Below are 25,415 nucleotides of genomic sequence, written 5' to 3'. Positions count from 1 at the left end.
GTTATAGCTCTACTTTCTGTGAATAATCTTGTGCATTTTTCAACAGATTAACCAAAACAGAAGAATAACTATGCCTGTACACCGATGCTCTTGCATCAGTCTGTCCCAGATGTAACTGTGCCGTTTTACTGCAGCTGGAGTATTGACTTCTGTGTTTATAAATCATGCTGTAAATGAATAAATAGTGTATTCGGTATTTGAGTATTAGTATTAGTAGTATTTTACACTGGAAGACTGAACAGAAATAAATAACACTTTCCTCTGTGTTCTAGAAAAACCCTGGTGGAGACATTTCCTTTATCAGTGTTGGATTACAGTGATATTTTAGCTGCAGCTTTAAACCCCTTGATGCTGTTTTCCGCTCAGGTTGATCACAGGAGAGTCCTCTGACACTCACCACTGCATCCTTTACAGTGAGGTTGGATGGTCGTCGCTCTCTGAGAGACGTGACCTGCATGCACACGTTTATTTTCTTAGCTCTCATTGGGACGCTTCCTTCTTACATCTCCATGTTAGCCTGGTGTTAGCCTGGTGTCAGCCTGGTGTTAGCCTGGTCCTCTGGGGCTCATAACAGCCGCTCTAATGACGGGCTTACTCTCCAGGTTCACAGAGTTCATTCTGAGTCGGTAGATCTGCCTTTAGCTTCTTTGCACCATCTGCTTGGAGCTCACAGAGCACTTTAAAAATCAGAGAACTGGTTTCTTTGGGTCATTCCAGATCATTCATTTCTTATGCTCTGATTGCAGCTGTTTAAATAGCTTTGGTGTTCAATTTCTGATTGGTATTACATCTTTTTTTAATCTTGTTACTGTACTTTAAATCTTTAGAATATGTTTGATGTATTCGTTTTATTCTTTATCTCCTTGACATCATTGTAAATTAGGGCTCGCTCTTAATGATTTTTGAGTCTAAATAAATATTATAAAAGGTTTTTTAAATAAAAAATATAATCTAAAACAGCTATTTCAGCTCTATTTAAGCTCTGTTTTTCATTTTTTTTCAGTTTCAGTTTAAAGTAAGACTATGGAAGCCCTAAAAGGCCATGTATTCACATTTATTATTTAGTCCATTTTCCCATGATAATGGGATAAACTAACCCATTATCACAGGATAACATGACAATTAAGTCGTTATCACAAGAAAACCAGAGTGTTATCTCAAGATAACAACAAAAACAATAAGTTGAGATTACGAGAAAATGGACAGAAATTATTCGTACGAAGTAAATAATAAATGTGAATATATGGCCCTCAAGGGCTTCTGTATTAACCCCTTAAAGCCTGTTGTATTATAATTGCTCAAACTTTTGTGATTCCTCTATCTAATCAGTATGCTCAATATATTACCAAACTAGAAAAGCACTCGGAGAGCGCAGACCTCCCTCATTAGCCCTATCTCCCAATAGTGAAGAATCCTTTTAAAAAATTCCTGGATCTGTCCCCCTGTGCCCCCCACTACGGCATTCGCATTCGCCACCCCCGTAGGGTGGAAACATGCTGAGGCAAAGCATCGGCTTCACTACAGGTGCCAACAGATGCACCCACGGTCTCACTGGATGACTGGAAGTCATGGTAGAAGGTGAATATTCCTCTATTCCTCCCAGCATTGTGAGTATTCTCACTAATATTCGCTTTCTTTCTCTCTGTTATGCTTCGACTTGTCTCCTCAACCGGATGTGCGTATTTCAAACTCTATAAACTCCAAAACTTGTACTGGTTCTTGGGGGGATTGTGGACAGTCCAGGAGCACAAAGTTTTGTAAGAGAAGCCTGAAAAAGTGATTTTTGCACAATATGTCCCCTTGAAACACTTCTGCACCATGAGTGAAGTTAGAGAAACATCCCGCCTGTAGGAAGCTGAGTTCATTTGACAGCTAATTTTAATCCTAGTCTCAGTCTCAGTCTTTAGATTAAATGTCTTTTTAGCTTTTATCACATTTTAGTTATTTCTACCCTTTGTTGTTTTAGCCTGCTGTTAATAGATGAAAAATCAAAAACATTGTAGTTTTTTTTTTTTTATTCCAAGCGTTTAACCACATGCATAAATCTCGTACCAAATCATGCCAGTGTGTTCTATGAACCCTGCCAAACCTGGGGTCCCTGCTCTCTACAGGTGACACAGAAGAGCTACAGATGAATGTGTTTTTGACAGATTTAACCACAGTGGAGAAATATGGAATTTAATGTCTGACAAAAAGTAAATCACATTTTAGTCTGGTTTTTGACATTTTGATGGAAACTTAACTTACTTTTAGCCGATTTTAGATATCAAAGATCTTTTTTGACTAGTCTTAGTCAAGTCTTTCTCATGAAAAAGACTGTGGATGAACATTTTTAGTCATAGTTTTAGTCGACAACATTAACACGGAAAGAAAGCAACTCTGTTGAGTGTATGATATACCGAACATAATGGTAGAGGACTTCCTGGATCAGTGGGAAAAGAACATGACACAAGCCTGACAGGCAACCATTGTTACTGTTCACTGTCAGCGGGGAGAGCTGGTAAATTTAGCTCTCGACAAAGCTGGAGAGAAGCAAAACCATAGTTTTCACCAAGAAGAGGTTTTACTGTGGTTGTTTGCTCCCCTTTAATGAAGAACTGTTGTCTAGTTCTGATGAACAGCTGCTGGAGTGCTGTCAGAAAGTTTTTAAATCCTATTGTGTTGCAGCCTGATGCTACAGTCAAAAAAAATCATTTTAATTCTCATGAATCTACACTCTGTACCCCATCATGACAAAGTGAAAACTGATTTTAGAAATTTTTTGCAAATAAATGAAAAATAAAAAACCTAAATATTGTATTGACATAAGTATTCGGACCCTTTGGTTCTCAAATGGAGTTTTTTTGTGACGCCTTTCATGTGTTATGTACCGAGCCCCAGACATGACATGGTCAAAAAAAATGTAAATTGTGGCCACAATATAGACGCCGGGATAGGAAGGTGCACTTGATTTGCTTACCCAGCTGTCCAGGAATGATAGTAGTATTATCAATTAGTATTTTGTGCACACATTATACTTACTTCGTGGCCACAAATTGGTATTTTGAGGCCATGAATTAGTATTTTGTTATAGCTATATTGTGGCCACAATTTATTTATTTATTTATTTTTACATCATGTCTGGGGCTCCATAGTTTTGCACAGAGGAGAGGCTTCTGTTTCACTCTGCCGTAACCTCAGATCAGTGGAGGGCTGCAATGATGGTTGCCCTTCTGGACTTTGTCCCATCAAAACACAGGATCTCTGGAGCTCAGTCAGAGTGACAGTGGGAAAACTGCAATGAAGGAAGAAAACTAAAAACATGTTGTTTTGAGTTGGATTTAAGCCTCAGGCATCACTAGGGACATTTTACTCCATTTGGGCAAATTTTTCCTCTTTCTCTGCTCACCAGTTTGGCTGTGTTAGTGCATACGGTCTAATTTTTTGCTACAGAGTTTCTTTCTAGGTAAATTTTTCAATTCAAATTTCATTTGCTCTAAGAGGCCAGGGGAACACTGCTATAAAAACTTCACAGGTTCATATTTGTTCTGCTTTTTTTTTTGCATAAATCTCTTAAATGTCTTCAGCTGTGCACAAAACTACCAAACATTCAATCATTTTCAATCATGCACACTTACAAACACTATCTTGAAATAGCCTAATAAGCTCAATAACACAAGAACAAAAACTAATGAAATGACAGACTTTTCAAGCATAGGCCCCCCCAACATTAGTTATGATGAAAATAATGACTGTTTTGTGTGTTATTTTAGAAAAAATATGACCATCCTGTAATCAAACTGGCATGTAAAGGGTTAAAATCCTAAAAATTTGATCATTTTGATTAGAACTGAAGATGATTCAAAGATTTGACCCAAAAAAGCAGAAAAAAATATTAATGTATACTATTTTTATTGCCGTTTTTGGAAGTGGACGTTTTTGTCCTTAATGGCTCGAGAGTGTAGTAAATTTTAAATCAGATGCTACACAAAAACTAAAAATGCCTCAAAGTCAGCATTTTGGCTAATCATTGACATGTCCAGGCTGGATTTAGAAATAACGCCCCAGCCATCCAACATTTGGTTTTAGGAAGATGTCACACTGTTTTCACTTTTTTTTTTTTATAAAAAGCAACATTGACTTTAAGTAATCAAACTGGTATTTAAAGGGTTAAAATCCTTAAAATGATTGAATGTTTGGTAGTTTTTAGCACAGCTGAAGTTGTTTAAGAGATTTATGGAAAAAAAAAAAGCATAAAAAATAGGAATCTGTGAAGTTTTTATAGCAGTTTTTTGGAAGTGGACATTTTTGTCCTTAATGGCTTTAAAGGGCAGTAAATTAGAGTGATGCCTCGGGGTTAAACTGAATTTTTTAGTGTAGAAAAGTTTTGGTGCAATTTAACTTATGAAAGTCAAGTTAACCCAACATAAATATGCCAGTAACTATTATTTAAAAAAGTATTCAGCTTGTTCGGTTTTTAGTGTGAAGTTATTCCTCACTTTTCCTTGTTCGTCTGAATTTAAAAATCTTTTTTGTGAGCTCTTCACGTTTTCCGCTGTACTGCTTTTTGTCATTTTGACACAGAGAATAACAATGACAATCCTGTTTGTGAATCTTTCCACCCAAACTCCTCAGAAGTCAGATGTTTGTTCACTGTCCATCTCCCCTGCAGAGAGAGCATAAAGAGCCGACTGTGGTCGGAGAAGCCCTGCATGTTGCCCGGCTGTGTGCACATTCCCCTGACATCCCTCCCTGAAAAAACTGAGTTGATTTCTTACTGGTATGTGTCTTTTCTGGTCGTCAGCCTGTGGCTGTGGACTCCGTCGCTCGGGTCAGGATGGGATTGGCATGGGAACTGGCACTTGAGTCGTTTGGCACTGTCCAGGCTGGACCCATGCGGGAATTATCTGCCCTTCAGCCACATAAGGAATGCCTGGGACTTGTGGCACTGCCTGTCTGGCTGTCTCTGCAATTTACTCGGAATAACCTGGAAACACGAGGCATTCCTGAGCAGCCATGTTTGTTCCTATAGACTGCTTCTAAAGAGCTGCTTTGTGTTTTTAATGATGCGATTGAGCTGATATGAGGTGTGAATAAACCTCTGGAGAACAGGGTTAGACACAGTCAGTATATATGTTTGAGATAGTGGCAGCTGTGATTTGAGGTGCCGAGAGGGCAGGAGGGCTGCAGTGATGGGTCATGCTGCCTGTCAGTGGGTGAGAGAGGGAGAGAGAGGCCCCCTCCTCATCCGGCTCCCCTACACACAGATAAATAAAGAGGCTAAAAGCCGGAGAGAAGGAGCAGAAAAGGACTTTTGTGGCTTCCGAGTGGGGTCCCTTTCATGGCCGTTCCCACAGTACGAGGCCCATGATGACATTCACCATGTTTCACACACGCTGATGGGCCCTGTGACTGCGGTGACTTTCGCTGGTGCCGGGCCCCAGACGGGACGGCGAGGGCCCCGAGAGCCACAGGCAGCCATTGTGCTGTCGCCGCGGAAACCAGCCTCTTTATGTCAGACATGTTTTTCTGTTTGTTTTCTTTTTTATGTCTTTAATGTGGGCAAGGGGGAATGTTTCCCCCTCTCATCTGAGCCCCCTCCCTCCTGGCTGCTCCTCCTTCTCCCACCAATCCATCCACATTTGTTTCTCCTCTTCCTCCCTTATTTTGTCTCCCCCCTTTTTCCCCCTGGAGATCGTCATTTGTAAAGCTCTTTGCTTAGACAGCCCATATCTTTGTCGCGGTGTTGCGGCCTCCCTCTCACTCAGCCGCTTTTTATCTGTACTTCATGAGGTTTTGGCACAAAGTGGCACTTTTTCTCTTCATGCTGAAACAAAAACAATGCTCACGACTCTAAAACAACACATCCCATCTCTGAAAGAATTCTGCCTTTCCCACGCTGAGCCAATTTTCCTCACAAGATTCAACAAACTTCTAATAAGAGAATAAAAGGCCAGGGGAAGGGGTGCAGAAGTAGGAGAAAGAATCTGGTTATGATTGGATTTGCAAAAAATGCCACTGGAGGATGCCCCAGAGTCCTCCGATGAGGAAAAACAAACCTGAAAAAAGCCAACTGTTACTATTTTAAGTGGAGGAATGTCGCTCGGTGCCATGACTCAAAGGCACGCCGGCCCTCGTCCGTAATCAGTTCATTCTGACTGCACTCCTCCGCCACATCACACACGGGACACAATCTTTTACGAGCCGCAGAGAGGAGAAGAGGGAGAGAGGGGGGAAAGTGAAAAATGAAAGACTTCAGGGTTAATCCGCTGGGTCCCCTCAGCCGTGCATGCGAATGTGCCTGGTTTCATGACTGGGACTTTTAAGAGTCGGCTAATATTAGCCGCTGTAAAACTAGCCTCATCTGAGTGTTTGACTTGGAAGCTGACTATCATTCAAGTTTATGAAGGAGATTAATTTTTATTGCATGGAGTCATGTGAGACTTAATTCCACTATCAGCTTTCTATTTAGGGCAAAGACAGTCAAAACTGAGCCTGTGAATCTGATATCAGTCCGGATTAACACTCAGGTTGGGATTGGGATTAATTGGATTTCAACAGCCCTAAGGACCATAACCACTCCTGTTTCACACCCCGGCCGCTGCTCCCTGACAGTCTCTCATGTCCTTAAATCCCTCTTATAACTTTACACCTCTGATTACGACCTTATCAGGGAGGCATCCAGCCGACACCTCGTTCTGACGGCAGCTCGTAAGAGTCGGCATAAGCCTTTAAAAACCAGCATAAAAAGTTGCCGCCACCGCACTGCCTGGTAATTTTTAGTGTTCCCAGAAGGGGATTACAGCGAGTGTGCAGGAAAAGAAAAGAGGACTTTGATGGCAGGAGGATGAGGGTTATGATGAAAACCATTTTCATCTCCTGAGGGAGTCTGTACCTTTTATTAGTCTCAACAGTGGCTTTTATTAATAACATTTACTACAAATGAAAAAATGAAAGCACTGTGGACGCTGTCTGCACTCTTGTCTTATGATGCCAACCCGTCTGGATCGTTCAGTGTGTCTAATCAGTTCTTCTGCTTTAACACTCTATAAATAATTTTTCCAGGAAAAGTTCAATCTTTATAAAAACTGTTTTTACAAAGACATACCATTCTTCTCTAGTATGTCTTACTCTAAAACACGCCCATCAGAAAGAGATAAAACGCCACTAAAACACTGGACCTACAAAGAGAAGGACGATTTACTCTCTTATTGATTTTTTTTTTTGACAAAAAAACCTTCTACAAAGCAATGCCAATTAAATTAAAATGTGTAATGTTAAATAGGTGGCTGCATAAATATTCACCCCCTTTAAGTCAGTATTTAGTAGAGTCACCTTTGGCTGCAATCACAGCTCTGAGTCTGCGTGGATAGGTCAGGCTTGTGCATCTAGACCAGTGGTTTTCAGATTCTTTTCACTCAAGGCACACCTAAGGTTAAGCCAAAATCTCAAAGCACACCATATTTAGATTGATACAAAATAGACTTTTTAATAATGTTACAGTCAAGGTGGCCTGTAAGGGGGGATAAAGGGGAGAGCTTTCAAGAGCCCAGCCATGGGGGGATCATGGTGATGGAAAAAGTGGGCAAAGAGTGACAAAACAAAGTCATAAGTAGGAGAAAGTTGGTAAAAAAGTGGCCAAACAATGGGTTGAAATTGACAAAAACTTGTTGAAAGTGTCAAAATAGTGGAAAAAATGGGTTACAAGTGGCCTAAAGGCTAAAATATTCTAAAAGGTGGTAAAAATAGCTAAAAGTGATTAAAAAAAGGGACAAAATTGGGCAAAAAAAGTGGTCAAACAAAGGGCGAAAACTGGCAAAAGGTGGCATAAATGGGTTGAATGTGTCAAAAAGGTGGCAAGATAGATCACAAGTGTCAGAAAAGTGGAAAAAAGAGTTAGTGTTGCAAAATTGTTTAAAGGGGTTAAAAAAAAATGGCAAAGCATTTCTGTGTAGCTTTCTCAGGTTGTTGTCTACCTGGAAAATAAATCCTCTTCCACACTGTAGTTCTCTTACAGACTGAATAAGAATGACCTCCAGGATTTACTGTTTTGCTGCTTTCGTTTCACCCTCTACCTTTACAAGCCTTCCAGGGCCAGCTGCCGAGAAGCATCCGCACAGCATGATGCTGCCACCACAGTGCTTCACAGTGTGTTTGTGGTGATGTCAGTGTCTGGCGTCTTGTCTGATTGCTGGAAAGCACCATTTTGGTCTCATCAGACCAAAGAACTTTCTTCCATTTGACCATGGAGTCTCCCACAGTCCTTCTGGTGAACTCTAGTCCAGACTTAATCTGAGTTTTCTTCAACAGTGTCTTTCTCTTTGCCACTCTCCCATAACGCTCTGACTGGTGAAGAACCCGGCCAACAGTTGTTGTCTGCAGAGTCTCTCCATCTCAGCTGCTGAAGCTTGGAGCTCCTTCAGAGTAGTCATAGGTGTCTTGGTGTCCTCTCTCACTAGTCTCCTTCTTGCACGCCCACTCAGTTTGTGAGGACGGTCTGATCTAGGCAGATTTACACATGTGACATATTCCTTCATTTCTAAATAATTGATTTAACTTCACCTGACTTTTACTTTTCAATAACCTTTTCTTTTGAGAGTTTTCTTTTGTCTTCATGGTGTAATGGTAGCCATGGATACTGTCTTTGTATTTATACTACAATAACTTGAGACACATTCACTGCATTCAAGAGATCCCCACTTCACTAACTGTGAGACTACTAGCACATTGGCTGGACCTCTGTTGACTTAGGTCAGTCCCTTTAAATGTCACCGCATACTTTTATTTAATTGACATTACTTTATAGAAATCTGTTCTCACTTTGACATTAAAGAGGGTCTTTATTTTTGTCAAAAAGCTTAACTATATTGACCATGATTGATTTATCGAATCACTAAAAGGATAAAGCATCAAGGGGTTGATATCCTTTTCATAGGACAACGAGGCTTAGACTAGCTACAAACAGATCTTTGATGGCTAAAACTCTGATGAAAAGTGAGTTTTGTTTTCATCAAGGAGACTAAATGAGACTAGAATGTGATTTTGTTTTTGTTTAACATTCAAAATCCATGATATGAGTGAGCACAAGCTGTTAGGGAGGGTGAATCTGTAGCTCTTCTGACTCTTAGTTGTAGAAAGCAGGGATCATGAATTTACAGCGTACAAGCAGAACACACAAGTATAACTTGTAACACAAAACTAAAAGTTTTGACTAAAATAAGGACTTTTTAATAGACTTTTTGTTGACAAAAACGACTAAAAATATAAAGGGTTTAAATTAGTGATGTGTTGTTTGCGGACGATGTTGAACGATTAGATCCAGATCCTGTCTGAGAATTGTTTTTTATTGTGTTTGTGTGTTTTATTTGATCGATCTTTTCCCACACTGTGCATTAAGGACTAATGCTTGATGGTTTAACATTTATGTTTTATATCCACGGTGTCATACAGCCCAGCCAGAGAGCAGGTGTCATTAGACCAACACGGCGTTTTGAGGAAACAGTCTGTTTTACTAGAAAATTCCTGATATTTTTATTACTTTCAAAATTTAGCTTAATTGGAGTAAAATACCAGCAAAACATAAGTCATGTCATGACATTGCTGAAGCCTGCAGGTCAAATGAATCCAAAATAGCAAAAACTCAAGAGCCTTTCAGCAGCCAAATGATCCAGATCACTAAAATGAGCTGATATTCCCATCACAAGTAGAAATGACTTGGATGGACATCCATCTGGTAAACCACTCATAGACACTGAGGAGTAAAGTCCATAAAGAACAGCATAACGTGGACCATAGCGACTGTAGACATGTCAGTACACGATTTTTGTCGTTTTTGAAAAGAAAACAACTCACTGCTTTTAACGAAAAAGTTCTGCTAAAACTAGCGCTACAGTTACCCTTGCAAAGCAGATGGATTCGCCCATTTCTGTGTTTCTCATTGACAAATCAATCTTGCAAAGCTTCAATCTGAACAGTTTGGGCCCGGTTAGAAAGTGACAGGATCAATCAGGAGTAAGAGGCAGTGCTTTTCGGGTGCGGCTAAGTCGTGATGTAAGCAAACAGCGACAAGAGGCTGGTGCAGTTATGGCGGAAGAGATTTGCGTGGATGCTGCTAAAGTGCCAGTTTTATCAGAACTTGACGACATTTCTTCGCCGTTCTTCGTTGGTCCTGTCACTTTCTATCCGGGCCCAAACGGTTCATATGGGAGCTTTGCAAGATGGTGAGAAACACAGAAATGGGCGAATCCATCTGCTTTGCTTTGCGAGGTTAGAAATGACTAAAATGTGACTAAAACTAAACAGCATTTTTAAATCTAAAGACTTGTAGAACTGTAGCTCAGTTGGTTGGGCAGACACCCTCTATTATTGTCTAACAGCGGTATAACACTGTTAGACAACTGCCGACACCATAGCTTTCGGTTTCATTAATATCATTATTTTCACATGAGCACGACGCTGGTGTCAGCGCCACATGCAGCGATGACATCCAGTCACAGACAGAAAATTCTTACACACATCACTCACAGCAGATGTTCATGCAAAACAGGCTCGCTTAAGGCCATGCTTGTTTGATGAAATGATTTTATTTATTTTGCAGAGCTCACGCACTAACACACGCCGCCTTTCTCGGACATGAAGGCTTGCTCGAGGTCAGTGATTGAGGACAGCTCGCTTAGGCTTTGATCTCTGGACTTGGCTGTGGCAGAGCCGGCCTGCGCTGAGGCCTTCGTGCTACCGGAAGCTTGTGGTCCGGAGCGGCTCCATTTACTACTCTGTTCTGGTGCTAAATTTACAATAATAAAAAGGCTGGCAGATTTATTTCAGACTGCGCTACATTTCCTCTCCAGTGAGGGAAGAAGAGACAGACGTCTCCAGATCACCAAAAAACATTAAGTGATAATTACAGAGCGAGATAGACAGAAAGAGAGGGACGAGGTTTCCCTCTCTCTTCCTCTTCCTCTGCCACCACAGAGGAGAGTGGCGTCTCCAAACTAAAGAGGGGCGCCCGCTGTATTAGACTCCCAATGATTGGCTTTGATTGCATTATCTGATCCCATGAGGGATAAAAGGACAGCAACACACTCAAACACACACCACATGCCTGTGTTTCATTGCTCAGTGATCACTGCCTCCTCAGAAGTCCAACATGGCTTTTTAAAGACATCTTAAAACATGTAAAGGAAAAGAAAATGTGATTCGAATTCAAACATTGTCTTTATCTGTTTAAAGTCAGTTTTCCGGAGCGCAAAAGCATGCAAGCACATTCACAGCCTATGTAGTCGACTCCACCACCAGTCCACCGCACTCCTCTCAGAGCTCTTTGATCCCCGGTCGAGGGTCCTCTCCGCAGTGCCTCTGTCTGAATTCCAGAGATTCTGGGATAATTCAAACGTTTCACGGCACATACTTGGTCCCCCCAGGAGACAGCGGCGGAGATGGAAAATGCCACCACGGTCTCTCTCCCTCCATTGTCCCTACTCTTTAATCAGGCCTTCTCTGTGGCTCGCGCTGCCACCGTGGTGTGTTGTCTCAGCCTGGGAAAATGCCGGCCTAAGTGGCTGTTATGTGCGGAGGCGAAGACCACAGGGACCCAGAGGGGTGCTGCTGGAGCCCTCTGTGCCAGCCGTGGGTCTCACAGTGGCTAACAGACACAATGAGTGAGGTCCCAAATCTAGATGCAGCCTTACATAACTGCCATCTCTCCATCTATTTACTTTTTAGCTTCCATCGGTAAATCATAGGCCTTCGTAATCATAGGCATACGCCAAAACCCAATCATAAATCATGAATATTATTTGTTCCTCGGGGGATTCTGGGTGTAAACCAGGATCAAACTGCAGCATAGACGGAGCAGTATGGTAGAGACTGCAGTGTGATTTCTTAGGTCTGTGGAGAGGGAGTTTCCATCCGCTTGTGTCAACAAATGACCAAAACAAAGGCCTTGTTGCCTGAGTCTGAGCAAAAAGCAGGTCAGCTACCTCAGGAATCATCTTAACTTCGCTTGTGTTGAGGCTCGGCTTCTGGGTCAACCGACGGTTTGCCTGCCTTCAGCCGGACGCGGCGCTGCATCAGGTCAAGTTTAAAAGGCCTCAGTGAAACTCCGCTGTTTTATACTAGTTTATATTTAGTGCTTATAAGCATGAATAGAGCTTTTATGAGGTGCCGTAAATTTCATTTTCAAAAGAGAGTGAGCATGGAGGCTCATGTACGCCTACCCTGTGGTTCGCCCAGGCCACCACGAAGCCTTTGTGTTTCCTCTGTTTGCCATGGGAAAATATCTGAAACAAATAAGTCGCTCGGCCGGCACCCATCAGTGTAAAAACACTTCTAAGAGCTGTGGATTGTGCTGGGGAGGGTGTGGCGCACTGTTGGAGGAACTACTTGTTTACTCCTGCTATGTCCGAGAATAAAAAAAAAAAAAGGAATTACTTTCACTCTGAAATGGAAAGCAAATAAACAATATTTGGACAGACAACGCGGGCCGGCACGAGCCGCCTGCAGTCGTGCAGCAACATGCGGGACTGGGTGTGAGCAGGAGCACGGCAGCGACACAGAATAACTATCATTAGCATGTTGTATTTGCATGCATGGCCATTTGCATTATTTTTTATAGGGTTTGTGACCCTATAGGGGGGAACCGACCCCCACTTTGAGAACCAGTCACATAGAGCATCACTGTGAAGCTGGAGAGGAGTCAGGGATTAGCTAATGTTAAGTTACAGTTATATAAGATTAACTTTTTAGCTTGCTTAATAGAAAGCAATTCAGAGTGTTTTCAACAGGATAAGATCTTTTTGGTAGTTGTACCTGAGCCCCATTGTTTATACATTACATTTATTATAAGTTTATTTATTAGTGAAGCTTAGCTAAACCTTAGAGCAACTGTGAGTCAGTCTTACAATCTGAAGGCTAAGGCATTAATCCCCAGCTCCTGAAACATGTCAGAATATCTTTGGGTAAGATGCTGCACGTGATAGTGCTCCCACTGCTACACAACAGCCACTAGAATACAGTCATGGATGAAAGTATTGGCACCCCTGGAAAATACACAATTTCTCCCAGAAATTGTTGCAGTTACAAATGTTTTTGGTATACATGTTTGTTTCCTTCATGTGCATTGGAGCAACACAAAAAATCTGAAGAAAAAAGACCCAAATTTGACATAATTTTACACAAAACTCAAAAAATGGGCCGGACAAAATGATTGTCACCCTTTTAAAACTGTGGGTAAATCATTTTATTTCCAGCATGTGATGCTCATTTAAACTCACCTGTAGCAGTAACAGGTGCTGGCAATCTAGAAATCACACCTGAAGCCAGTTAGAATGTCTAAAAGTTGACTCAACCTTTGTGTTGTGTGTCTGTGTGTGTCACACCAAGCATGGAGAAGAGAAAGAAGAGCCTGGAACTGTCTGAGGACTTAAGAAGCAAAATTGTGGAAAAATATGAACAATCTCAAGGTTATAAGACCATCTCCAGAGATCTTGACATTCCTTTGTCCACTGTGTGTAATATAATCAAGAAGTTTATAACTCATGGAGCTGTGGCTTATCTCCCTGGATGCGGATGGAAGAGAAAAACTGGCAAAAGAATGAAACACAGGATAGTTGGAATGGTGGATAAACATCCTCAGTCAACTTCCACACAAATTCAGGCTGTCCTGCAGACTCAGGGTGCAAAAGTGTCAGCTGGGACCATACGTGGCCATCTGAATGAGATGAAGCGCTATGGCAGGAGACCGAGGAGAACCCCACTGCTGACAAAGAGACATAAAAAAGCCAGACTGGAGTTTGCAAAAACGTACCTGAGTAAGCCTCAATCCTTCTGGGAGAACATTTTGTGGACAGATGAGACTAAGGTAGAGCTTTTTGGAAAAGCAGGTCATTCTACTGTTTACAGAAAACAGAATGAGGCCTACAAAGAAAAGAACACAGTACCTACAGTCAAACATGGTGGAGGTTCAAGGATGTTTTGGGGTTATTTTGCTGCCTCTGGCACTGGTTGCCTTGACTGTGTGCCAGGAATCAAGAAATCTGGAGACTATCAAAAGATTTTGGGCCACAATGTAGGGCCTAAGGTCAGAAAGCTGGGTCTGTGTCAGAGGTCATGGGTGTTCCAGCAGGACAATGACCCCAAACATACCTCAAAAAGCACCAAGAAATGGTTGGAGACAAAGCTGGAGAGTTCTGAAGTGGCCAGCAATGAGTCCAGATCTAAATCCCATTGAACACCTATGGAGAGATCTCAAAACTGCTGTTGGAAGAAGGCATCCTTCAAATCTAAGAGACCTGGAGCAGTTTGATAAAGAAGAGTGGTCCAAAATTCCTGCTGAGAGGTGTAAGAAGCTTGTTGATGGTTATAGGAAGCGATTGGTTTCACTTTTTTTTTTTCCCAAGGGTGTACAACCAAATATTAAGTTGAGGGTGCCAATAATTTTGTCTGGCCCATTTTTTGAGTTTTGTGTAAAATGATGTCAATTTTGTCTTTTTCTTCAGTTTTTTTGTGTTGTTCCAATAAAGGAAATAAACTCATGTATACCAAAAACATTTGTAATTGCAACAATTTCTGGGAGAAATTGTGTATTTTCCAGGGGTGCCAATATGTTCGTCCATGACTGTAGGTGTACCTTTACAAGTCATCCAGGGTTGGCTGCCAAGAAGCATCCCCACAGCATGATGCTGCCACCGTCTAGCTTCAAAATGGGGATACTGTGTTTGTGGTGATGTGCAGTGTTTGGCATCTTGTCTGATGGCCAAAAAGCTCCATTTTGGTCTCACCAGACCAAAGAACTTTCTTCCCCTTGACTATAGACTCTCCCACATGCCTTTTGGCGAACTTCAAAGGGGTGAATATTTATGCAGTCACTTGTTTTTATTTAATGGACATTACTTTGTAGAAATCTGTTTTCACTTTGGCATCAAATAGGGGTTTTTTTGTGTGTAAGTTTTGGTAAGAAAAAAAATCTTAATTATGTAGACCATGATTGACTTAAAAAATCAACAAAGGGGAAAAACATCCAAGGGGTGAACACTTTGTATAGGCACATGAGTGAATTATTGATCCCTTTTTCAGTTTACATGAATGAGGATGAGAGCAAAGCTGTGTTTTGTACCAAGTTTTTATTATATTTTTTCCTGCTGTTAGTTTGTGCATGCCAGAAAGCTTCAATTTGCTCTGTAGTTAAGTAAAGTGCATGTCTCTTTTTGTCATATCAAATCACTGAACCTGGGAAGAAGGGGCCAAGGAGCAGGTTCATGCTTTCTTTTATCCAATTAATAGTTTTGGTTTTAGTGGACATTTTTATTCAGGTATAATAAATAACATTATATAACATTATATATATATATATATATATATATATATATATATATATATATATATATATATATATACATACAGTGCTTAACAAATGTATTAGGCCACCTGTCATATTTGTCTCAGAGACCATCCAGCATCATGAAGTGCTTTAATGCGGACTCTTTCATTTTCAGTGAGCTCTCCACGTTTTACCATTTTGAACAGGAATGAGGAATTTCAAACTGAATTCACCCAAATTTGAGCCGGCTCACTGGGCTTCTCTGAGAAGTCAGAAATGAATCAAGCATAACATTCAACCACAAAACTCATTTTTCTGTTCAGGAATGACAGTAAATAACTATAATTTGACATATTAATCAAGAAATATTTATGTGTTTTACTATTTTTTCAGTTTTTTTTGTAAATCAGTTAATTTGAAAATTCATGGATAACAATAATAATTATATTTTAGCATTAAAAATATCATTTGGGTTAAAGAACTTCTACATATTGGAGTATTAACCATTTGCAGAAACATAAAAAAAGGATTTTGGTAATTACCAATGCTGTTAATTTAGGGCAGCTGTGGCATAAACCTTACTTTGGGTGGTGGTCTAATAAATTTTTAAGCTATATATATATATATATATCATTTAAGTCGTTCAAAAATGCTTGTTTATTACATTTTTTCTTTGAGTAAGACACCCACTCTCTTCTGAAAAACAGAAAGAAACAAATAAATGTGAAGTTTCAGAATTATTTAGGCTCATTTTCATCACTTTAACAACAGTTTACTTTTCATTTTTCCTGTTTCCGTGATTGCTTCTTTGTTTTTTTTTGGATTTTATGGCATGTTAATCTTTAATCTTTATTTAAGTGGTGCTTGTTTATATCTTCAAATAAAGCTTAAACGCCGTTAAATTATTCTGATATTCCTATGTTGTCATATATAAAGCCTCTGATGTGTTGTCTGTAATATTTATTAAATGTAGAATTAAATAAAGAACTCATATTTCAGTAATGTCTGATGAAAATTTCATAAAAACAGAAAAAAACGCTACGCCCCCGCCGGCCACCTATTTGACGATTATGACGTTACGGCATGACGAAAGCGGAAGTGGTTGGCTGATGTGGACATAGGAGAATGAACTGTAGCTATCTGTGTTGTAAAACGGATTCTTTTAATTTAAGTCGCGTTTTTGCACAGGTGAGGTCATATTGTTTGAGTTTTTATGTCTGTGTTTTGCTACCATACTTCTGTGGGTTGGGTTTTTTAAGTATTTTACCATCAAAGAGCTAGAGCTATGGCGTTAGCAACACAAGTTAGCATGTAAGCAAACAACAACCAGAGCTATTTGTTTGACTGTTTGTCTTTTATTCGCTGAAAAGCATGTTTACATTGCTTTTAAGTTGTTGGTTAATTGTTATGCCTTGTTATCTTTTACCGTGTTAAACTTTCCCTGCCTTAGTGACTGATCTGTACATCAACAGTTGATGCGTTGTTAAATAGGCATTAGAGGAGGTTGCATTCTTTCCACCAAGCCTTATTCGACATGTGTACTTTGCCTTCCTTACAGTGGATAAGCGTTGCCTCACTCTCTTATCTGTGTGTCCCTACCAGAGCTTACACAGCTGCAGACATGGAGGTCCCTTGCTACATGCCCAAACTGCTGTTTGAGCTCAACGAGCAGCGGAAACGGGACTTCTTCTGTGACTGCAGCATCCTTGTGGAGGGCCGTGTCTTTAAAGCCCATCGTAATGTGTTGTTTGCTGGAAGTGGCTATTTTCGGGCTCTTCTGGTCCACTATCTGCAGGTGATCATGTAACATTAGTACCTTCCCTCAACATGAGCTTAAACTGGTTGTGATTTGCCCTTGTTCCTCACATTGTTGCCTGTGCTGAACCGGACCATCCATATTGATTACATGATTGATGACTATAAGATAGAATCATAACTATATATCATGCTCAAAAAGTGCCAAGCCCCCAAAGCTTTACAAAACACCAGAAATATAGCTGCACTGCTCAAATGATTCATTAGAGGTTGTTACAAATGTGCATGTTCCTTTTACTGGGTTGGAATTAAACATTTTTATCTACCGGCCACAAACATCTTTTACCAGCCACAAGCAGCAGTATGTAATGAAGTATAATGTAAACATAAAGGGTTATAGTATTCACATTACAGGCCATTTAATAAGAGGGAGTTATCGCACAAATAATCCAAACTCTTACTATTTTTAAAACTGATTTTTGACCAGTTTGTCCTGTTCTTAACCAGTTCAAATGTCTGCCGTACTTCCTACTGGGGCACTGTAAATTCATAGGCATTTTCCTGCATTTTAAGTTACAGGCTCTCAATAGTTTCCTATTTTTTGCACTTTTTCTGCAGTCTCAAGCCCAAATTCTTGATTAGTTCTTGGACTTTGGGCAAGCAAGCCATTAGTTCAACCGCACCTTCAGCTTAACAGATAAACCAGTTGCTGTGGAGAAGTACACTGATATGACCCTAGCTGTTTCTCTAAACCAAGACAGGCTCCTCAAACAGCTGTTTCTGAAACACTACATGATCGACTGATCGAAGGACTGTTCTAGTGTTGAGGATCCTAAAAATTTTGTCCAAAGTCCGAGTCCTTCAGAGAATTTTCAAGGAGGCACGAATGTATCTTCTGCTTGCAGGAATTACCCACAATTTACTTCTCTTAAAAAATAAAAGCACAGTAGCAGAAGAACGCCAGGTCAAATAGTCAAAGTAAGGCAATTATTGAAAATTAAAATCCTAAATCATAATTATGGGATAAAAAGTTGAAATTATGAGGTAAAAAGTCAGTTATGACTTTTTATAAGATGAGGTAATCCTTTAGAAGTCCGACAAGGGGAAATTCCAATAATTTACAGTAAGTCAGATTATCTCATAATCAGATTTTTTTTTCATAAATTCACCTTTTTATGTCATGATTATGACTTTTAATCTCATTAATTCATCTTTTTTCCTCAAAATTACAACTTTTTATCTGAGGATTTTGACTTTCAATCTCATAATTTTGACTTTAAATCTCATAATTTCAACTTTTTTATCTCATAATTAAGAATTTTTATCTAATAATTTTGACTTTTTATCTCATGATTATGACTTTATCTCATACTTTTGTCTCTTTAGCTCGTAATTAGGACTTTTTATCTTATAAGTTTTACTTTTTATGTCATAATTATGACTTTATCACATAATTTTGTCTCTTTAGCTCATAATTAAGACTTTTATCTCATAATTTCAACTTTTATATCTTACAATTTAGACTTTTTATCTCATAATTTTGACTTTTTATCGCATAATTATGACTTAGGATTCTTTCTTTTTTGTTTTAATTGCCCAACTTACACATTTTCTTTTTAAAGTGGCGGAAATGTGCTTCCATGGATCCTCGACCATTTAGTACACTTCTAAATGTCCTAAATGGACATGATTTGGAAAGGCACACACAACTTCCCAAATCATGCTTTGCATTCATTTGGACTTTGTTTATTTATTTTTTGTATGCTCCAGGAGGGCTTTTATGTGGCACTGAGGAGGGGCGTCTGTCTAGCCACTCTGCCATAAGTTAATATCAGTGGAGGGCTGCAGTGATGGCTCAGGATGGGTTACTGAGAGTGGATTAATGAGAATAAAATGCAACCTTCTGATTTTTTTAATAGGATTCCAAAAACATTTTATAAAGCTTCCCATTTGAAGTCTGAACTCCAGTTAATTTAGTTTGCTATTTTTATGCCACAGTCTACATGTAATGTGTTGGTGTCACCATAAATTAAAGATCTTTGGAGTAAATTTTGGGGCATTTTAGAGTTTTTAGTTATTACAAGGTTGTACTTGTGCTAGTTCTAGTATTTTGATGTCTGGGCCCCTACATACAAGAATGACAAATGACCATTTTAACAGTAGTCATGGTTGATTGTATATGCATATGAATCAATTTTGAGAATTAACTGAGCTGAACTAGCATAATATTTAACTTAAATAAGTCCAACATATGTTTTGGAGATCTTTCAGTAGGGGTTGCTTTAATTGTTGAAATTCTTTTCTTTCAGTTTCTTCTTTTCCTGTATTGATCTTGTAAAGGAAGCCAGGTTCAGAAACACAAGAAAGGAAGATCTGATTTGACTCCTCTCTCCTCTAATGATAACCACAATCTCTTTCTCCAACTAGATGAAGTCCTAAATAATTTTAAACTTCTCATTGCATCTGTTTTTAGGATAGTGGACAGCGCTACAGCACAGCATCGTTGGACATCGTTACGGCTGATGCCTTCTCTATTATCCTGGACTTCCTTTACTCTGGCCGTTTGGCCCTGAACAGAAGCAATGTCATCGAGGTGATGTCAGCGGCCAGCTACCTGCAGATGACTGATCTGGTAAACTTTTGTAAAGGCTACATACGCTCATCTTTGGAAATATGCAACAAGGAGAAGGACAGAAACACAGAGAAGGAGGACCAGACCCAGACCGGAGGGAGTGGACCTGCAGACAGCGGCACTCCTGCTGCAGAAACCTCCAGCGGTGCTGCGGCTGAGGAGCCACATTCACAGGTTGCAGAGGCTGATAGAGGGGCGGGGTTAGGTCAAGTGTCTGTGACTTCTATCCCTGGCACTTCAACTCCCAGCACCAGCAGGGACATGGACAACGACTACCACTCCAGGGAAGGATTTTCAACTGTGAGGGAGGGACAAAAGGTACACTTGGATCAGACTAACCTCTCGTCGTCATCGTCGTCTGTGTTGACCCCCGAGTTAGTGCACCCCAAGATAGAGTATGACCCCGACGAGGAGCTCATAGAGTCCCCTGACACTAAGGAACTGGTCCCATACCCTGGGCCTTCTCTTCATAACCCTCATCACAGCCGGCTACTTCCACCCTCTCCCTCCAGCGAGCGCTCTCCCATGGGGTACGGCTCCTCCTACAATGCCAGGCAGGTGATGGAGATGCTGGCCAGAGGTGAAGGCTCCAGTCCTCTGGGAGACAGAGTGGGGCAGCGCTTCAACCAGGGACTCAGTAGCAGCACAGGAGCAAGTAGAATGGATGAAGGTTTAGGGTTTGTGGGGTCATCTATCATGGAGATCCAGTCTGATTGGCTCGGAGAGGACACAGGTAATCTGCAACATGCTGGTGCATGTGTTTAACAATGCCAAGCTTTAACTTTCAGGACTAAATTATCATCTTGTATATAATCAGTAACTGGCTAACTTTAGGAGTACAGCTGCAGGTTTTTCCATGCTGCCATGTTGAAGTATACTTGAACAGCAGGCCTTTTTCTCCCCCTGCAGGAGACGGTTTGGTAGTGCCAGTGAAACTCCACAAGTGCCCGTTCTGCCCCTACACTGCCAAGCAGAAAGGAATTATGAAGAGACACATCAGGTGCCACACTGGAGAGAGGCCTTTCCCCTGTCCAATGTGTGGCAAGAGGTTCACGCGACAGGAGCACCTCCGCAGCCATGCGCTCAGTGTAAGAACTCTGTGACTGCACCATTATTTATTTTATGTTTGTACAGTTTTTGAATTTTTTTAAACAGCTTTCACAAGGAAAGTGCACAAGGAAGATTATGCAGGTGAGGTAGGCTTTTAGTTAAACCTCACCATACCATGTGTTATCTGTTGCAATACAAAAGATACAAAAACATATTCAGATTAGATTGATACTGGTGTGCTGATATGTTTTCTATCAGTCATGTAGATTTAGATCTTAACTCCTGCATCCACGCTGCAAGCTTTAAAAGGAACCCTGCATCTTATAACATGCTGATGTTATTGAAATAACATTAGTGTCTTTTATTTGTGTATTGTACAGGGCATTCCTCTTTACTTTTCTCAGCTTTGTGAAAAATATAAAAAAAAATATCACCCTGACATTACTATTCAGACCTTTTGTAGCAACACTTAGCTCAGATGCCTCCAATTTCTCTGAATCTTTGCTGAGGTGTTTCTACACCTTGGTTGGAGTCCACACTTCTCGGACACCTAAAATACAGCTGCAGTTTGACTGCATGCCGTCCGTGAACACCTGCTGACTGCGTTTGCAGTGTAGCAGAGCAGCACTGCTGGACTGCGAGACTGAGGAGCTTTGCATTAGTTACAGAATCACATCTCACTGTGCGAGTAGAAACTACAAAAATGCCATAAAACATAATAAACACATGTAAAGCTATTGTTCTGAACTGCAGGAGTAGGACAGGGGTGTCAAACTCAATCACAGCAGGGGCTGGATTCTGGATTCAGGTCTAACCTGAGGGCCTAACAGGGTCACCTTTTTAACCAGAAACTACCAACCTCATTTCACCAGTAATAAAATATGAACAAAAAACTTAGCACTGATTATAAATTATTTGATGTTTAAAAGTTAAAAAGATAAGTTTAAAGGCTCACAATCTGAGAAAATTAAATTTATTTCTTTGAAATAAGTTGAAAAAGAATGTTTTTTTAAAGGCAAATATATTAGCAAGAAAGTCAAAATCATGAGTTTAAAAGGTCAAAATATTAAATAAAATTTGTAGGCATGAAATTAAAAGTCAAAATATGACTCAAATTTTAAATTGTGGCGTGCAGATGGCCTAGCGGTCTAAGGTGCGACCCATGTATGTGGGCGGCCCGGATTTGAATCTGGCCTGTGGCCCTCTCATGTCTCTCCCCTCTCTTGTCCCATTCCTGACTCTATCCACTGTCGTCCTCTGTCGAATAAAGGCACAAAATGCCCAAAAATAAAACTCTAAAAAAAGTATTAAATGTTGAGTCTAAAAGGTCAAACTATGGGATTATGAAGTCAAAGTTTGGAGTTGAAAATATGAGATAAGATACAAAATAACTGGTTAAAAAGATCAAAACCTGAATTAAAATTTTCAGAAATGAATCTTAAAGCTCAAAATATTAAATGAGAAGTGGAAATTATGAGTTGAAACACTCAAAGTATGAAATAAAAAGTTAAAATCCTAAGTTTGAGTCCTAATTGTGAGATGCTAAATTGAAAATGTGAAATTAAAACACTAATTAATGTCTTTTCCCACATTCCTGACTTCTTATCTAAATATTTTTACTCCTTACTTTTTCTGATTTTATGACTTAACAAGGATATCTTAAATCATCAATGATAAGTTCACATTTTTATACTTGTGGAAATCTGCAGAATACTGATGGGCCAGTTATAACAGAAATATGATCAAATCTTGCAGGCGAGATTTAAATGTTTCACGGGCCTTGAGTTTGACACCCCTGGAGCAGGATGAACTTGCTTTGATTTGTCTCTGTTTTGTCCTTTGGTGCAGATTTTTGTGCTTCTACCCTGGGTCAGTAACTTTTTATAAATAAAGGTGCTTCTTTTGGCTCCTCTGACCTTTTGACTACGGGCTCTGCGGTTCCCTGTTAGACTTTTTGTCGATGTAGTGAAAGGAAATACAGTCTGGCATTAGTCTGGCATCAACACGGGGTATTTCATTCTGAAATTTAAATGGATATTTTAATTTGTTGACACTTCGCGCCCCGTTCGATCTGCTCCGTGTTGAATTTATGCACAGGGCTCTGGTGTCCAGCAGAATTTGAAGTCCAGTGTATCTGCTGTGGAGGGCTCCGGACTGCCGGAGCTCTGCCAGAGGAGAGATGCAGTGGAAGCACGCTCATTGACTAAAACTATAACCTATCTGCTCTGTTGCCGTCCCAGAGTGGAGATGGACCGAACATGTATCTGGTGTATTTTAGGGGTTAAAAAGGTCTTACTGTTGACAATGAATATTAGAACAAAAACCAAGCCATGTGGTCAAAGGACCTCCCTTCAGAGTCTAGAGACAGGATTGTTTTAAGATCTGTGTAAAGCTAAAAAAATGAATGCACTGAAGATTCCTGAGAGCACAGTGGCCTCTGTAATTCTCAAATGGAAGAAGTGTAGCACATCAAGGACTACTACAAGAACTGGTTGCTTGGCCAAACTGAGCAATCAAGGGATCCTTAGTAAAATTGGTGACGAAGACCCTGATGTTCACTCTGACTGAGCTCCAGAGATCCTGTGTGGAGATGGGACAAAGTTCCAGAAGGACAACCATCACTGCAGCCCTCCACTGATCTGGGTTTATGGAAAAGTGACTAGACAGAAGCCTCTCCTCGGTGCAAAACACACGAAAGCCTGCTTGGAGTTTGCAACATGAACGCCAAACATGATTTGGAAAGGGGCTTCTCCCCCAAATGCTCAGTATGGCCGGGTGTTCAGCTTTTGGAAGAGTCCTGGTTGTTCCACACTTCTTTGATTTATGAATTCTGGAGGCCACTGTGTTCTCGGGAACCTTCATGGCAGCAGATTTTTTTAGTCTGCCCCAGATCTGTGCCTGTCAACAATCCTGTCTCTGAGCTCTGCAGCCAGTTGCTTTGACCTCATGGCTTGGATTTTGCTTTCTATCATTGTCACCTGTGAGGCCTTCTATAGAGATGCATGTCCAATCAGGTAATTTACCACAAATGGACTCCACAGGAGGAACCTGACATAAATTTAATTTTTTTTTTCAAAGGGTCTACATACTTGTGTCAATGTGATATTTCAGTATCTCTTATAAATTTGCAAAAATTTCTAAAAATCTGTTTTTACTTTGTCATAATGGAGTACTGAGTGAGATTAATAACATTTTTTCTCATTAAGGAGGTGGCTGAGAGTCTTGAGGCTAGACCAATTGAGAACCACTGGTATGGTCACTGTCATGCAACAGAACATAATGGTTATTACCAAAGCAGCTAGATCCTGTTATTGCTTGCAAGCAATAATTCATAAATCCTTATTTAATTTGGCTGCTTTCACTGTTGCTTGTGTTTTGTGTGCTGTAAAATGACAGCAGTAAATCTTCAGGCTCCCATGTTGTTATTCTCATCTTAGAATATTGTAAAAGTTGCTGTTTCCTGTGCAGATTATTCATGTTCTTCTGTCTGAACACTGACAGGTCCACAGGCACTACTGGCCAGTGTCGTGTAAGAGCTGCAGGAGAACCTTCACTGGATCCAGCGTTTCCCCAGGACTGAAACGCTTCGGCGTCTGTGACAGCTGCAACTGCGTGACCACCACTCATGAGGATTCCGTCCCCGTTCATCCTGCCAGCCAACAAGAGTCTATTGAACGTGCAGACGGGGGTACAGATTGGTCCAGTTTTATGGATGACGTTGATGAGGTGGAGGTTGGCAGAGTGGAGGACTTGGTTGAGAAACAGATGCTTGAAAGGCAGCTTGCTGCTTGCACTGATGTCGGTCACACACTGTGATACTGTAGCTCAGAGGAGAAAAAGTCCTTCAACTGTTCTAATGTCCTGGCTAAAGAGTGGCCATAATGTTATTTATACTTAATTGTGCTTGTAAGATGACTTCATGTGTTCATTTTAATCTGATAATGTGTCTCCTCTCTGTTGGAAGCCCCCTTCAGTGGAAACAAATGGATTCAGTGCTCCTTTTCCTTTTGCAGTGCAGTGAAAAAGTGTTTAACCCCTTTCCTGATTTCTTTCTTTGCACATCTGCCACAATCAAATGTTTCAGGTCACCAAACAAATTTAATATTAGAAAAGATAACCCAAGTAAACACACAAAAAAGATGATTTCATTTATCAAGGGGAAGGCCATCCAAATCTTCCTGGCCCTAACTGCAGGCGAGCGTTTGCAGCATCTCAATCGGATTTAAGTCCAGACTTTGACTAGGCCACTCCGCAACCTTCATTTCTTAAGCCACTCAGAGGTGGGCTTGCTGGTGAGGTTTGGATCGTTGTCCTGTTGTATAACCCAAGTATACTTGAGCTTGACGCCACAATCTGATGGCTGGGCATTCTCCTTCCGGATTTTGTGATTCCATCAGTTAAGATAAGTGGTCCAGGTCCTGAAGCAGCAAAGCAGCCCCAGACCATCACACTGCCACCACCATGTCTGTTGACATGAAGTTCTTCTGATGAATGCTGTGTTATTTTTACTCCAGATGTAACGGGCCGCACACCTTCCAGAAAGTTCTACTTTTGTCTCGTCAGTCCACAGAATATTTCTCCAAAAGTCTTGGGGATCATCAGGATGTTTCTTGGCAAATGTGAGACGAGCCTATGTGTTCTTTTTTGTCAGCAGTGGTTTTGGCCTTGGAACTCTCTTATGTT

At 40.5% G+C, this 25,415-nt stretch overlaps 1 protein-coding gene across 1 annotated transcript; it reads left to right on the top strand.

Annotated features, from left to right (window-relative positions):
• The first annotated feature begins 16,387 nt into the window (after positions 1–16,387).
• Positions 16,388–25,347, top strand: zbtb8b (zinc finger and BTB domain containing 8B). Its single transcript, XM_041809937.1, has 5 exons — positions 16,388–16,483; positions 16,898–17,090; positions 19,524–20,415; positions 20,592–20,770; positions 24,234–25,347. Exons 2-5 carry the CDS (start codon positions 16,917–16,919, stop codon positions 24,546–24,548), a joined length of 1,560 nt encoding a protein of 519 aa, XP_041665871.1. The 5' UTR covers positions 16,388–16,483; positions 16,898–16,916; the 3' UTR covers positions 24,549–25,347.
• Positions 25,348–25,415: the final 68 nt, after the last annotated feature.

The sequence above is a fragment of the Cheilinus undulatus genome, linkage group 16 (assembly GCF_018320785.1).
Source record: "Cheilinus undulatus linkage group 16, ASM1832078v1, whole genome shotgun sequence".
Classification (NCBI taxonomy): domain Eukaryota; kingdom Metazoa; phylum Chordata; class Actinopteri; order Labriformes; family Labridae; genus Cheilinus; species Cheilinus undulatus.
This window is presented reverse-complemented; position numbering and strand designations above follow the sequence as displayed.

What these genes read in the sequence shown, in the direction of transcription:
- zbtb8b (XM_041809937.1), top strand. Translation starts at nt 16,917, where the DNA reads ATGGAGGTCCCTTGCTACATGCCCAAACTGCTGTTTGAGCTCAACGAG. An exon ending in TTGGCTCGGAGAGGACACAG is followed by an intron (nt 20,416 to 20,591) that starts GTAATCTGCAAC and finishes CTCCCCCTGCAG; the next exon opens with GAGACGGTTTGGTAGTGCCA. An exon ending in TCCGCAGCCATGCGCTCAGT is followed by an intron (nt 20,771 to 24,233) that starts GTAAGAACTCTG and finishes GAACACTGACAG; the next exon opens with GTCCACAGGCACTACTGGCC.